This window comes from Moschus berezovskii, chromosome 10, assembly GCF_049115385.1.
Source record: "Moschus berezovskii isolate FMDL1 chromosome 10, NW_MosBer_1.0, whole genome shotgun sequence".
Taxonomy (NCBI): Eukaryota; Metazoa; Chordata; class Mammalia; order Artiodactyla; family Moschidae; genus Moschus; species Moschus berezovskii.
Window position 1 is genome coordinate 17,319,961 of NC_142469.1, and position 16,947 is coordinate 17,336,907.

The 16,947-nt window shown below is 38.9% G+C and overlaps 1 protein-coding gene across 2 annotated transcripts in view; it reads right to left on the minus strand.

The window, feature by feature from the left end:
* SLC17A5 (solute carrier family 17 member 5) overlaps positions 1–16,947 on the minus strand; it is an 84,617-nt gene that overhangs the window by 28,780 nt on the left and 38,890 nt on the right. Inside the window, exons 7-8 of one of the 2 annotated variants that reach the window (XM_088840538.1) lie at positions 5,693–5,785; positions 3,738–3,896 (exon numbers count right to left, since the gene is read on the minus strand). In XM_088840538.1, the coding sequence (XP_088696664.1) occupies positions 3,738–3,896; positions 5,693–5,785 (252 nt within the window). The remainder of the gene's footprint in view (positions 1–3,737; positions 3,897–5,692; positions 5,786–16,947) is intronic. The other variant, XM_055433781.2, reaches the window with a different exon arrangement.

Sequence of the window (16,947 nt, forward strand, 5' to 3'; positions counted from 1 at the left end):
TTTTTCTCTGTTGCTGTAGTTGTTGATTTTATTATTACTAATTAATTTATTATTATTTTATTATTTCTATTAACTTTCTTTAAGCTTTTGAGAAATATTTTTTATTTACTTTTTTATTTATTAAAATTATTTTAACTGGAAGATAATTACAATATTGCGATGGTTTTTGCCACATTGAACATGAATTGGCCATAGGTATACATGTGTCCGCCCCATCCTGGTAATAATTTTATCTAATAAATAAATTCTATTTGTCTAATAAATAAATCCCATCTATCTGACAAATGAATAAAGTATTAGTCGCTCAGTCGTGTCCAACTTTTTGCGACCCCATGGACTGTAGCCCGCCAGGCTCCTCTGTCCATGGGATTTTCCAGGCAAAAATACTGGAGTGGGTTGCCATTTCCTCCTCCAACAAATACATTCCATCTAATAAATCTGGTAATAATGCTATCTAAGCATCATTAATGGAATAGATCAGCAAAATTTGTTAATATTTTAAATTTGTGTGTAAAGAAAAGATTTAGTTTTTTATCACAATTTGTGACCTATTTTCAGATGTTGTACGCTTCTAGTTCTACTTCTATGGCTGAATATTTTTCTTTTTTTCTGGTATTGAGTAATTTCCTCTTTAAATTGATTCCATTTAGAATTCTGCACAGTGGGGGACTTCCCTGGTGGTCCAGCGGCTAAGACTCCAGCTCCCAATGCAAGGGGCCCAGGGTTCAATCACTGGTCAGGGAACTAGATCCCACAGCCACAACTAACAGTTCACATGCTGCAGCTAAGGCCCAGTTCAGCCGAATAAATAAATAAATTAAATAAGAGATACTAAAAACAAAAAGAATTCTGCAGAGTGGGACCACATCTATTGTTTGTGGCAGAACCTTACACGTGAATAACTGTAGAAAATAGAGAAGAGAATTTTCTGGTCTTGGCCTTGTCCTCTGCTGGGCTAAGACCAACAATCACTAGTTACTGAATTTTTCCACTTAAAATTCCTGTGGTAAAAACTCCCCTGACAACCTAAAACTGCTAAAATCTTCAACACTTACACCACATATATACGTTCATGGGTGTCTTCCATAGTTATTAAGCATTCTGTTCAAGGATATAGTCCCTTGTAGTCATTTATTTAACAAATTGATCCCAAAATGCTAATATTCAAGATAGGCTAACAGATACTGCTCCAACTCTCACTGAGTTGTAAGAAATAGGGACACTAGGAAAAAATGAGGAAAAAGTAAAAGTGATGATAACTAACAACACTAAACATATAACAAAGCAAGCTTATAACAAATGATCAGATCTTTAAACTTTTTTATTAATGAGATTATAATTTAAAATACAATGCATCTCAAATCAAGCTTTATTTTGAACAAAGGCTGTTTCATGAATGTAGTATGCTGATTTTTCAAGGAAAAAACCATTAAAAAAGAGGCTTCTATATAATAAGAGAATTATTTTCAGACTCTATTCACATTTCTTTTAATTTTGATTCAAAAAGAAAATGCCTTTTTTGGGTTTGTTTTGTTTTGGTATGAAAATTCCAAGAAAAAAGATTCTAGTTTCTGTTTTTTAAGATTCTAGTTTTAAAGTCTCTCTTTACAGAACTTTGTAATATTTACAAAAAAATATTAATGAAAAATAAATGAAGGCAATTAAGTACATATAATAATTACCAATCAGCTATTGATACTGCTTTCTTTTTATAGTTCTCCTGGGAAAATTTCAAAAAGAAGCATCAAGTGGAATGATCCTTAAATTTGCATGCAATTTGTCACTACGGTAGGAAACTACAGTCAAGCTCTGTTAACAGAGAGCTTAGGGAAAATGAGGTTGCTTGCAACAAACCCATCCCAAGCTATGGGTAAAGCCTCAGTTCAGTTTAACTTCTGTTAATGCAATTGGTGGATATATTTCAGTATAATGGATTTTGATTTTCAAAAGTAGCCGGAGGAGGTCACAGCTTAGCCGTCTAGGTGAAGTTTAAGGTTTGGTCCACATGGCCAACGTTTTCAGTATGCTTTGGAAGTGAGGTGACTGAAAGGTTCACTTTAACAGTGTTGATAGCTTTAGGTCCATTAACCACTGCAGTTGTGCAGTCAGCCTTACTGTCTTTACATTCACCACCCAGGGTTTCCACTCTGGCTCAGTAATAGTTCTTGGGGGAATATACCATATTTTATTTATCTGTTCATCAGCTGATACCATTTGGGTTGTTTCCACCTCTTGGTTATTATGAATAATGATGTCACAAGCTTTTGTGTACATGTACATGTTTTCGTGTGCACATATGTTTTCAGTTCTCTTGGGTACAGACTCAGGAATGGAATTATTGGATCATAATAACTTTAGGTTTAATTTTTAGATGAACTGCCAAACTGTTTTCCATGGCAGCTACACTTCACATCCTACCAGCAATGCATGAGGGATCTGTTTCCTCTGCATCCTTACCAACACTTGCTATTTTCTGTTTTATTTATTTTTTTTGATTGTAATAGGCCTGAAGTGGCATCTCATTATGGTTTTGAGTTCCATTTCTGTACTGAGTAATAGTGTTGAGCATCTTTACATGGGCTTATTGGTCATTTGCATATTTTCTTTGGAGAAATGTCTATTTAAATCCTTTTCCCACTTAAAAAATTGGGTTATCTTTTTATTATTGAGTTGTATAAATTCTTTACATATTTTGAATACTTAATCCTTTATCAAGTATATGATTTGCAAATATTTTCTCCCATTCAGTGGGTTTTCATTCTTGATAATATCCTTTGAGGCACAAAAGCTTTCAATTCTAATGAAGCCCAACTTATCAGTTTTTCCTTTTGGTCATGTGTGCTTTTGGAGTCATATCGAGAAGCTGTTGTCCAGTGCCAGGTCACAAAGATGTACACTTCTAAGAGTTTTATCATCTTAAATCCTAACATTTATGCCTTTGATTCATCCTTCATTTGAAGACAAAAAACACTACCAAGTTTTCTTACACACTATGCCTCTTTCTCTTTATGCTCTTCTTCAATTTCTTTAGAGACAAAATCCATCAACATAGAGATAATAGGAATTGTCTCCATTTGATGAGGAAGGAACTGACAGTTTTAGGGAGGTCTGTCTCATACAGCTTTACAACTATAGCTCTGCCAGTGCCTGGACGGCACTACAGAGCTAACTCTGTACAATAATCTTGTGTCTTCCAACACTCCACTCGGCTGCCAGCAGAGTCCTGCCACCGTCCCTTTTAGAAGGGAATACAGTATCACCTGCAGGGCTACCCTGGGGGCTCAGAGGGTAAAGAATCTGCCTGCAGTGCAGGAGACCTGGGTCAGGGAGATCCCCTGGAGAAGGAAATGGCTACCCACTCCAGTATTCTTACCTGGAGAATTCCATGGACAGAGGAGCTTGGTGGGTTACAGTCCATAGGGTCATAAAGAGTCAGACACGACTGAGCGACTAACATACACACACACACACACAGTACCACCTGTATTTGTCATCTGAGATCCTGGCATGTTACTGGGCACTAGTAAGATCTTCACAGTTAAAGGGGATACTAGCCAAGATACTTTGAATCAAGAGTTAACACACATAGAGGAAAGGAACAAGCAAGGCTAAAAAGAGAAGTCTCTAGAATTTAGCATACCAGGGTAAAATGTAAGATGCAAAATAACTGAGTTTCACATATATAGGAACAAATTCTGCATATTCTCTATAAGAAGTAGATGCTTATTTTTTCTTACCTCTTGAATATTGAACCTTAGGACTTCCTTCATGTAAGTAGGCAATAAGGTCAATAAAGTATAAAAAGTCCAGTTGTAAGAAAAATGTGCAACTACAATAGCCCAAAGTGGCAGTGATTTCAGCATGGGTATCCATGGCACTGACTTCTGTGAGGAGAGCTAGAAAACAAACAAACAAACACCAGGTGTAATTGGGATAAGCTACAGATATGTTTGGGCTTCCCTGGTGGCTCAGCTGGTAAAGAATCTGCCTGCAATGCAAGAGACCCTGGTTCGATCCCTGGGTTGGGAAGATTTCCCAGAGAAGGGATAGGCTGTCCACTCCAGTATTCTTGGGCTCTCCTGGTGGCTCAGATGGTCAAGAATCTGTTTGCAATGCGGGAGATCTGGGTTTGATCCCAGAGTCAGGAAGATCCCTTGGAGAAGGGCCTGCAACCCACTACAGTATTCTTGCTTGGAGAATCCCCGCAGGCAGAGGAGCCTGGTGGGCTACAGTCCATGGTGTCTCAAAGAGTGGGACACGACTAAGTACAGCACAGCACAGCTATGTTTAAATCTGTATCTTATCAGCTAAAATTTCATCTAGAACACATTATCAATCTTGGCTAGTAAATCTTAGATTTCTGAAAAAACTCTTTAAAAATATTAAATAGCAATAGAAACTCCATGATTCAGATTAGAAGAAAAAAACAGAAATGTAAGCTTAGAGCTCAAAGGTCAAACTAAAAATGCCTTAAAAGTGTCAGAAGTCCCCTGAAGAATTAATATCTCCACCTTAAAAAGAGAGGACAGTTTAATAATCAAATTCAGAGGCTGACATAAGGGCCAAGGTAAGAGACTGGAAGTCCTATTAGAATTCATATTTCATTCTCCAATCTTTATTCAATTACAGTGATTTATAAGAACTGTGCAATAAAAGGTTTTTTATGTAGCCATCTGGAGTAATGGTCTTCAAAGCAGGGTATAGACATCCCAGGGGTAGCAAGATGATCCTCCACGGTGTGGAAAGGCATACTAGATATACCTATACTCACTATACTCATTTTAAAACAAGAAATTAAGCTCTATTCATATTTAACAAATAGGTTGGCCCTGGAATACATTAGATAATCACATATTGTCTAATATCCCCAATCAAAAGGGGTTTAATGGCATCCTTACTTGTTGGTCTGCCCTCGGTGTAGTATTACAGCACGCTTTAGTTTATACCTGCCTTTCAAAATGGATTTATGGGCTTCATTAGCTGGTTTTAATGAAAACAAATCTACAGAATTAGCAAGTTCTTCCCTGGTGGTTTAGTGGTTAAGCATGTGCCTGCCAATCCAGTGACCCGGGTTCGATCCCTGGCCAGGGAAGATTCAGCAGACTGCAGGGCGGCTAAGCCCACTTGCCACAACTACTGAGCCCACGCACCTGGAGCTCATGCTCAGCAATGAGAGAAGCCACCGCAATGAGAAGCCTGTGCACAACACCTAGAGAGCAGCCCCTGCTGGCCGCAACCGGAGATAGACCACATGCACCAAGGAAGACCCAGCGCAGACAAAAAAAAGAAAAGTCTTCAAAAGATTCATCTGGAGAAGGTAAACGGGATCTAATAACGACAGCACAAGTGAATGCTAAGAAAATAGTAGAGTTGACACTTTTCTTCACGAACCCTTTGTCAGCTACCACATCAAACAAAATGATGGCAGGTCATCAATACTCTGTATTCAAACACACTATTCCCATTAAACAATGTCTTATTATTAATTTTTAAGTGACAAAAAGCTTTTCCATAAATTCAAAATTTATGTATATATTGTTTATTTCACCTTACCCATCCTTTAAAGAGTCTGTCTTTATGTAAATTTCATAATGTATGAAAGTACAGAAGTGCATACAGATAACCATAAAAATATGCATATGTTCAGGCTGTTATCCCCTACACTGTATTTTTAAAAAATATGTTTATTTACTTGGCTGGGCCAGGTCTTAGTTGTGGCACTTGGGGTCTTCAGTTGAGGCAATGTGGCATCCAGTTCCCTGAGCAGGGATCGAATCTGGGCCTCCTGCATTGGGAGTACAGAGTCTTAGCCATTGGTAAGAGCCCCCGCTTTACAGACGCATGATTAAGTAAAGCCTGGAGACCACTGGCCTGAGAAATCAGTTCCTTACATTTCCTGTATACTGAGACTCTGCTCTGTCTTCTTCAAAAGCTGGAGCAATCTATGTTTCCACCTCTAGGGTGCACTATCACTTCAAAAAGGGGAAGAACCAGTATTGACCTTCTTGGGACCTTTTTTTCTAGGGACTTTTGATCTGATTTGGTAGATCTGCTCTTGTGATTCCCCTCATGTATCAAAGATGGAGGGGATGTGGGGGAAGAGAAAGAGAGGGGACAATTATTCTTATACAGCAGTGGTTCTTGATTCCAGCTATACTTCAGAATCACCTTTGGCACTTCAAAATTACAGTTGGCTGTGTTCTACCCCAGACTTGATGATTCAAAGCGAAAGTCAAACTTCTGAGTGGAGGGCCAATGTGTGTATTTTAAAAGGCTTCCCTGGTGATTCTACACAGCAGTGGTTCTCAAACTTTGCTGCACATTAGAATCACCAAGCGAGCTAAAAAAACCACAGAGCCAAAATCACACCTGAGACCAATTAAATCAGGTTGGGAGGTGGGTGGGAGGTAGGTGGCCATATTTTTGAAAGATCCATGGATGATTTCAAAGTGTAGCAAACTTCGGGATCCACTGTTGTAGTAACTGGGGCTTCCCCAGTGGCACTAGAGGTAAAGAATCCACCTGCCAATGTAGGAGATGCAAGAGACTCCGGTTCTATTCCTGGGTTAAGAAGATCCCCTGAAGAAGGAAATGGCAACCTACTCAGCATTCTTGCCTGGAGAATCCCATGGACAGAAGAGCCAGGCGGGCTACAGTCCATGGGGTTGCAAAGAGTTGGACACGACTGAACACAGCAGCAGTTGTAGTAATTAAAGAATTGTGCAACCTCCCCCATGCTGCACTGAGCCCTATCACCCCTTGCTTGAAGATCTTAGGACAAAGAAAAAGGAAAAAACCAGTCTAGAGAATTTAGCATTTAAAGGAATTTGGAATATAGCTCTTTTTACATGGCTTTGAAACTCACAAAAGAAACGAAATCATACTCCTGTGTTGAAAACTATGAGCCTAAATGTATCTGATCTAAATAACCTGAATATATCTTGCGGGGAGCCGGCCTGAACAAGGCCCCAAATGTTGGCCCTGGGAATGCCTTGAAAGTGCTGTTCCCTGTCCCGCCACCCCTTAAGAGAGTCATAAAACGTTTACCAGGCCTTATTTGTTCTTCCTTGAGAAAAACAGAGCAAATAATCCTTTGCTAGGTTTCTTGTTTATTCCCCAGATTTATGTAGGTATGTTTTCCTTATCTCTTAAAATAGATTAAGAATGTACCCCCTAATCTTTATAGCCTGCTGACTAGTTTTTCTTATCTTGTGAGCATTAGTCTAAATGCCAAACTTGTCTTAGAAAGCAAACAAGCCTTTGTAATCTTCTATAGATGCAATAACTAACCTGGTAAAAGACTTGGTATTTTTATGTACCCTGTTCCCTGTCTCACTTTGTATAAAAACCCTGGCCCTTTTCAATAAAGTCGCTGATTTGCCTCACGAGCATTTAGTCCTCTCGACCCCATTCTTTACTCCTTAATTCTTTTCTCAGGCTTCTACGTCATTGCGGTCCGGACCCGTTCTCTTTGCCGGCTGGCACCGGCAATATCTGATGTAAAATATGTAATAATTTTAAGACATGCTTATGACTATGTATTTATACTTACTGATGTTTTAGAAGAATATAGGGCTCTGATAATAGCTTCTGTAGCTTTTCACCAGTATTTAGGCATAATCTTGCTTATATTAATATAAATGAAGGAAAATTGAAGCAAACTGAGCCATACCAGAATATTTTCACAGTCTTAACAATTGAATTTTCTATAATCTGATATTTTTGGAGAATCACTCAACCATGACCAGCTATACGTGGACAGTGATGTCAGCAAGATGGCCAAATAATATGCTCCTTATTGGTATCCACTGTCCGTCACCCCCAACAACAATCTGGCATCCATCCACAGACGAAAGTGCTTTTCTGGGGGGCAGTGGGATCTACAAACATATGCCAAGGGACCCGGGAAGAGTTCTGCATGCCTGTGCATTGGGTAAAAGACATAAGGATCTTGGTCCCAGCTGTGAACCCTGAAGTAACTCGTCAACCAGCATCAGCCTTTCTTGGCCAAGGCCTGGGAACCCTTGGAAAATACTGACTTAGATAGTTAGCTTTAGACAAGGAAATCCTGGCATTTGTGACAACACATATGGAGACTGAGGGCATTATGCTAAGTGAAATAAGTTATACAGAGAAAGACAAATACTGTATAACTTACATGTGGACTAGAGACCAAGCTCTGCAACAAGGGAAGCCACCACAATGAAAGCCTGTACACTGCAACGAAAAGGAGCCCCCATTCGCCACAACTAGAGAAAGCCCGCATGCCAAAACAAAGACACGGTGCAGCCAAACATTAAATAAATGAATTAATTAAAAAAATTTAAAAAGTCAAAACTCCTGGAAACAGAGAACAAAATGGTGGTGGCCAGGGGCTGAGAGAGGGGAAAACTCATCTTCCAGTTACAAGATGAGCAGCTGCTATGGTTTAATGTACAGCCTGGCGACGAGAGCTAACACTACTCTATCATGTACCTGAAAGCCGCTAAGGAAGCAGATCTTAAATGTTCTCACCACGAAAAAGAAATGGTCATCAGCTGAGATGATGGAGGTGTTAACTAACCTACTGTGGGCATCACTTTGTGACACGTGCGTGTGTGTTAGTTGCTCAGTTGTGTCCGGCTCTTTGCGACGCCATAGATGGTAGCCTGCCAGGTTCCTCTGCAATTCTCCAGGCAAGAACACTGGAGTGGGTTGCTGTTCCTTTCTCCATTTTGTAATTAAGTGTATCAAATCATCATGGTGTGCATCTTAAACATACATAATGTCAATTGTATCTTAATAAAGCTGGGTAGGGGGAAAGACCAGTTGTGGCCAAACATATAAGCTTGACATGTAGCAGGATCCTCAATAGCTATTTATCATATGAATATGAAGCCCACAGAGTCAGAAATTTGGAAAGAAGAATATGATATGTAAATGTTAGTATTCATTTGTAAACTGAGTATAAAATAACAGCTTTCTTTTCTCCGAATGAGAATTATGAGATCAATTTACAATATTTCCACAGTATAAGTTATATTTTAGGGGGGAAACCCTTCATTTATAAAACATTCAAATTAATGGGAATTTTTAAATGTTTCTAGGCGAAACTATCCAATTAACTGTGGCAGGCATTAAAAAACTCCTTCAAGATTTTAAGATAGCCCTGTCTAATAGAACTTCTTATAGTGACAGAAGTGTTCTATATCTACACTGCCCAGTCTGGTAAACAGGAGCCCTATTAAGCCTTTGCAATATGACTAGTGTGACTAAGGAAATGAATTTTTAATTAAATTAATCTAAATTAAAATTTAATAACCACAAGTGTTGGTGGCTACCATAATGGACAACAAAAGTTGAAGGCAAGATCTTAATAAAGTACAAAACAGCTTTTTCTGATGTTCTAGATAAGAAATTATTCTTTTGCTATTATCACAGGTAACTTGTCAATCATGCAATGTCACACACCCTCTTGGTTTCATTATACTTAAATGTTGGCAAAGCGCATTACAAAATTCTTAGCAGAGCTCCACATTCTTCTAAAATGCCACTGCTGATGAATGAAAATATACTGGAAAGGAAATTTTTTAGTAGTTCAGATCATCTGCCCAGCCAATATTTTGAGAGCAAATTCTTTAAGGTATATGAGTAAGGGAATTTCTGAAGGAATAATCAATGAGATCTTGAATCTTGTATAGAGAATGTTTATCATTAAATAAGTAATAATAGCTCAAACAGCTTTTTAAAATACCAGTTGAAGCATGAAAGTATGGAACAAAAATGTATTTGTTGTCAAATGTGCAAAATCTTCTAGACTATAGGAAGGGTAAGGTCAATCAATAACATTTGAGTATCTTCTATGTGCAACTTGACAAAAAAATGTTTTCCTGTCAAATGTAAGAAATAACAAATTGGTTTAGAAAAAGCTGCATGAAACACATGTTCTAAGTTAGGGCAATTAAATATTCAAGCCAAAGCCCTTATTTGCTTCATAAGACTGCAAAATTGTATACTCTTTCAAAAAGGTAGAAGAGAAGCAAAACAGTTATAAAATATCCTGTCCTAAAGACTTAGTAAAGAAAAAAAAAAAAGCAAAAAAACAATACCAGATCTCCTGAGGAAAGAAAACGTCAATGAGTAAAGTGGTAATGTCTTAACGATTTATTAAAAAGGAGAACTCTATATACCGTGTTCTTGGACTGGAAGAATTAATATTGTTAAAATGACCATACTACCCAAACCAATGTACCAATTCAATGCAATCTCTATCAGAATAACAACGGCATTCTGCACAGAACTAGAACAAATAATTTAATAGCTTGTATGGAAACATAAAAGACCTCGAACAGCCAAAACAATCGAGAAAGAGAAACAGCTGGAGGAATATGCTTCCTGACTTCCGGCTATACTAGAAAGCTATAGTAATAAAAACTCAGTACGGTTCTGGCACAAAAGCAGACTCATAGATTGGTGGGACAGAACAGAAAGCCCAGAAATAAACCCACACACTCATGGTCAATTGCTGCTGCTGCTAAGTCGCTTCAGTCGTGTCCGACTCTGTGCGACCCCATAGATGGCAGCCCACCAGCCTCCCCCATCCCTGGGATTCTCTAGGCAAGAACACTGGAGTGGGTTGCCATTGCCTTCTCCAATGCATGAAAGTGAAAAGTGAAAGTGAAGTCTCTCTTACTCTATGACAAAAGAGAAAAGATAGTCTGCACAATGGAGAAAGACAGACTCTTCAATAAACGGTGCTGGGAAAACTGGACAGCTACATGTAAAAGAAAAAATTAGAACATTCTCTACTCCATACACAAAAATAAACTAAAAATAGATTAAATATTTAAATGTAAGATAGAATAAAATTCCTAGAGGAAAGCATAGGGAGAATGCTCTTTGATAAAAATTGTAGCAATGTTTTTGAATCTATCTCCTAAAGTAAATAAAAGCAAAAATAAATAAACAGGATCTAATTAAACACAAAAGCTCTTTCACAGCAAAGAAAACCATCAACTAAACAAAAACAGTACCTACTGAATGGGAGAATATATTTGCAAATGATATGACTGACAAGGGGTTAATAGCCAACATATATACATACCTCATACAAGTCACTATAAAAAAATAATCTGATTAAAAAATAGGCAGAATAACTGAACAGACATTTTTCCAAAGAGCAAATGCAGATGGCTAACAAGCACACTAAAAGAAGTTCAACATCACTAATCATCAGGGAAATGCAAATCAAAACCACAATGAGATATTACCTCACATCTGTCAGAATCACTATCATCAAAAAGAACACAAATAACAAATGTTGGAGAGGATGTGGAGGAAAGAAAACCCTTGTCCACTGCTGCTGGGAATGTAAACTGAGGCAGCCGCTGTGGAAAACAGTACAGAAGTTTTTAAAAAAAACTAAAAGTAACTAAAAACAGAACTTTAGATGACCATTGCATCTACTACTGTGGGCAAGAATCCCCTAGAAGAAATGGAGTAGCCATCATAGTCAACTAAAGAGTCCAAAATGCAGTACTTCGGTGCAATCTCAAAAACGACAGAATGATCTCTGTTTGTTTCCAAGGCAAACCATTCAATATCACAGTAATCTAACTCTATACCCTGACCAGTAGTGCTGAATAAGCTGAAGTTAAATGGTTCTACGAAATTCTACAAGACCTTCTAGAACTAACACCCCCTCAAAATGTCCTTTTCTTCATAGGGGACTGGATTGAAAAAGTAGGAAGTCAACAGATATCTGGAGTAACAGGCAAATTTGGTCTTAGAGTACAAAATGAAGCAGGGCAAAGGCTAAGAGAGTTTTGCCAAGAGAAAGCACTGATTATAGCAAACACCCTCTTCCAACAACACATGAGAAGACTCTACACATGGACATCACCAGATGGTCAACACCGAAATCAGATTGATTATATTCTTTGCAGCCAAAGATGGAGAAGCTCTATACAGTCAGCAAAAACAAGACTGGGAGCTGACTGTGGTTCAGATCATGAACTCCTTATTGCTAAATTCAGATTTAAACTGAAGAAAGCAGGGAAAACGACTCGACCATTCAGGTATGACCTAAATCAAATACCTTATGATTATATGGTGGAAGTGACAAATAGATTGAAGGGATGAGATCTGATAGACAGAGTGCCTAAAGAACTATGGATGGAGGTTCACTGCATTGCAGGGGAGGCAGTGATCAAGACCATCCCCAAGAAAAAGAAATGCAAAATAGCACAATGGTTGTCTGGGGAAGTCTTACAAATAGCTGAGAAAAGAAGAGAAGCTAAAGGCAAAGGAGAAAAGGAAAGATATACCCATCTCAATGTAGAGTTCCAAAGAATAGCAAGGAGAGATAAGAAAGCCTTCCTCAGCAATCAATGCAAAGAAATAGAGGGAAACAATAGAATGGGAAAGACTAGAGATCTCTTCAAGAAAATTATAGATACCAAGGGAATATTTCATGCAAAGATGGGCACAATAAAAAACAGAAACAGTATGGACCTAACAGAAGCAGAAGATATTAAGAAGAGGTGGCAAGAATACACAGAAGGACTACACAAAAAATATCTTCATGACCCAGATAACCATGGTGGTGTGATCACTAACCTAGAGCCAGACATCCTGGAATGTGAAGTCAAAGTGGGCCTTATGAAGCATCACTATGAACAAAGCTAGTGGAGGTGATTGAATTCCAGGTTAGCTATTTCAAATCCTAAAAGATTATGCTGTGAAAGTGCTGTACTCAATATGCCAACAAATTTGGAAAACTCAGCAGTGGCCATAGAACTGGAAAACGTCAGTTTTTATTCCAACCCCAAAGAAAGGCAATGTCAAAGAATGCTCAGACTACAGCACAATTGCACTCATCTCACATGCTGGCAAAGTAATGCTCAAAATTCTCCAAGCCAGGCTTCAACAGTATGTGAACTGTGAACTTCCAGATGTTCAAATTGGATTTAGAAAAGGCTGAGGAACCAGAGATCAAATTGCCAACATCCATTGGATCATCAAAAAACCAAGAGAATTCCAGAAAAACATCTACTTCTGCTTTACTGACTATGCTGAAGCCTTTGGGTAGATCCCAACAAACTGTGGAGAATTCTTCAAGAGATGGGAATACCAGACCACCTTACCTGCCTCCTGAGAAATCTGTATGCAGGTCAAGAAGCAACAGTTAGAACTGGACATGGAACAACAGACTGGTTCCAAATTGGGAAAGGCTGTATATTATTACTCTGCTTATTTAACTTATATGCAGAGTACATCATGGAAAATGCTGGGCTGGATGAAGCACAAGCTGGAATCAAGATTGCCAGGAGAAATATTAATAACCTCAGATACGCAGATGACACCACCCTTATGGCAGAAAGTGAAGAAGAACTAAAGAACCTCTTGATGAAGGTGAAAGATGAGGAGAAGGGGACGACAGAAGGTGAGATGGTTGGATGGCATCACTGACTAGATGAACATGAGTTTGAGCAAGCTTCAGGAGTTAGTGATGGACAGGGAAGCCTGGTATGCTGCAGTCCGTGGGGTCGCAGAGTTGACTGGACTGAACTGAACTGGGAACTACCAAATGACCGAGCAATCCCACTCCTGGGTACCTACCTAAAAAACAAACAAACAAAAAAAACTCTAATTGGAAAAGATACAGGCATCCTAATGTTTATAGTTGCGTCATTTACAACTGCCAAGAAATTGAAGCAACTTAAGTGGCAATCAACAGATGAATGGATAAAGAAGATATGGTATATATACAGTGGAATAGTACTAAGCTATAAAAAAAAGAACAAAATTTTGCCATTTGCAGCAACATGGATGGACTTGGAGGGCATTATGCTAAGTGAAATAAGTCAGACAGAGAAACGCAAGGCATTACTTATTTATGGAATCTAAAAAATACAAAAAATTAGTGAAGATAACAAAAAAGAAGCTGACTTACAGATACAGAGAAAAAACTAATGGCTACCAGTAGGGAGTGGGAAGGCGGGAGGGGCAATATAGGGGTAGGGGTAAAGAGGTACAAACAATTAGGTATAAAATAAGCTACAGGGATATATTATACAACATGGGGAATACAGCCAATAGTTTATAACAAGCATAAATGCAGCATAGCCTTTAAAAATTGTGAATCACTGTTTTGTAATAGGGCTTCCTTGGTGGCTCAGATGGTGAATAATCTGCCTGCTATGCAGCAGACTTGTGTTTGATCCCTGGGTCAGGAAGATCCCCTGGAGAAGGGAATGACAATCCACTCCAATATTTTTTTTAAAAGATATATTTATTTACATTATTTTTTGGCCATGGTGGGTCTTGGTTGCTGCACATGGGCTTTCTCTAGTTGTGTTGAGCTGGGCTACTCTCTAGTTGCAGTGCGTGGGTTCTCATTGAGGTGGCTTCTTTTGTTGAGAGTACAGGCTCTAGGCACGAGGGCTCCAGTAGTTGCTGCTGAATAGTTGTGGTGCATGGGCTTAGTTGCTCCCTGGCATGTGGGATCTTCCCAGACCAGGGATCGAACCATTGTTTCCCCATCTATTTGCCATGAAGGGATGGGACTTGTTGCCTTTTTTTTTTTTAACTCTTTCATCTCCAACTTTAATTAAAAGAACTGTCTATGAATTACATGTTCTGTTGCTTTACATACCCATTAAAAAACAGAGTGATTGATACTATTCTTGTGATAATGGCTTTAAAATTCTTGCCCTGGTCACTTATAAGCACCATAAATAAGTGAAATACAGGTCTCTATTTGTTTAACTACTAAGACACCTCATTTATTTGCCAGTCATTGCTTCAAGATAATAAAACTCTGACTTGAAAAAGAATTTTCTTCTGTTTCAATATCTGGGTATGATGAGATTTCCATGAACCATTATTATTCTTTTCTATGATATTTAATTTTATATTTGGATTATTCTTGTATATGCATAAAACCTCATTCCATGCTTTTTAACTCTATGAACAAAGAATCAGAAACAATATAAATAATCTCTGAAATTGTCCAGTAAATATAAAACATAATGATTTGACTTCTCCAAGATTTGTATTATATTGGCATTTGTATTTGTACTATCTATCAGCCTAAGACATAGATAAGGTGATAAACCTCTAGGCTAAAACTTACTTACATAAGACTGTAATTCTTCTGAATTATTCTTAAGAATTATCATACGACTCTTTTCTTGTTTCAACCTATTTTTCTTCCTTTGAAACCTGAGCATTATTTTTGTTAAAAACTGTAATCCTATGATAAAGTCTCACTGCAAATAGTTTAGAAATATACACGCAGGCCTTGCACGTAGAGTATAAGTGGCTCATCTTATTTAAAAAAAAAACATGGCTCCCACGCAAGAGCATACTGAATTTTCACCCAAAACTGCATGTAAACGATGTGTAAATAAAGTGCTCCCTGAATAGGCATTAAACGAGCATTGAGAAGAAAGACCATAACACTCCATCATTTCAGTGGTCCCAGCCCAGAGACGCTTGAGTCCCTTTGACACAACAGACTGTGACACTTCACTGGCATTGTTTCAGGCTGCTGAGTCCAAACTCAGCACAAAAAAAATGGAATAAAGATTGGCCCAAGCAATCACTCATGGTTGGAGCCCAGGCCCTCGGCTACAGTCCACACAGTCAATCACTTTCTCGGCTGGGACTCGCCTCCTCCTCAAGGAAGGAGGGTTCTATGTAGTTTTACTTTAAGTAAGAGACAAGCAACAGATAAGCCTATCAGTTAACTTTTTGTTTGCAAATCTTGAGCAGTGTTTGAGAGATGCAAAGTGGTTCCTGTCCTTCCTGGAACATCTTGGAGAAAAAAACCCCTCCAGAGTTGCCACTCCAAGCTGCGCCTCACATGCAGAGGGTGTGCAGGGTGAATACCTGATGATTCATCTCCTAATGTGGGCCATCAGATTAACAATGTCCTGCCTTTTGCCAGCCAAGGACTACTATTCACACATTTTTCCTGTAAAGGAGACCCCATACAGCAGTCCAACCGCAGTAAGAACGCATCCAATCATACAAGAAAACAGACCCAATGCTGTAATGGGATTTCCACACATCTCAGTACCTGCTATCAAGCCCTGAGCATGGTTCAGTTCAGTTCAGTTCAGTCGCTCAGTCGTGTCTGACTCTTTGCGACCCCATGAACCGCAGCACGCCAGGCCTCCCAGTCCATCACCAACTGCCGGAGTTTACACAAACTCATGTCCATTGAGTCAGTGATGCCATCCAACCATCTCTTCCTCTATCGTCCCCTCCTCCTCCTGCCCTCAATCTTTCCCAGCATCAGGGTCTTACCAAATGAGTCAACTCGTCACATGAGGTGGCCAAAGTATTGGAGTTTCAGCTTCAACATCAGTCCTTCCAATGAACACCCAGGACTGATCTCCTTCAGGATGGACTGGTTGGATCTCCTTGCAGTCCAAGGGATTCTCAAGAGTCTTCTCCAACACCACTTTTCAAAAGCATCAATTCTTTGGCACTCAGCTTTCTTTATAGTCCAACTCTCACATCCATGACTTGTTGCCTTGATCTTCGTTTTTTGACTGCTGAGCTTTAGGCCAGCTTTTTCACTCTCCTCTTTCACTTTCATCAAGAGGCTCTTCAGTTCTTCTTCGCTTTCTGCCATAAGGGTGGTGTCATCTGTGTATCTGAGGTTATTGATATTTCTCCCAGCAATCTTGATTCCAGCCTGTGCTTCATCTAGCCCAGCATTTTGCATGATGTACTCTGCATATCAGTTAAATAAGCAGGGTGACAATATATAGTCTTGATGTATTCCTTTCTCAATTTGGAATTGGTCTGCTGTTCCATGTCCAGTTCTAACTGTTGCTTCTTGACCTGCACACAGATTTCTCAGGAGGCAGGCAGGTGGTCTGGTATTCCCATTTCTTTTTTTTTTGATGGTCTTAGCATCAAGTGTTTATTTCATGACTCAAATCCTCCATTTTG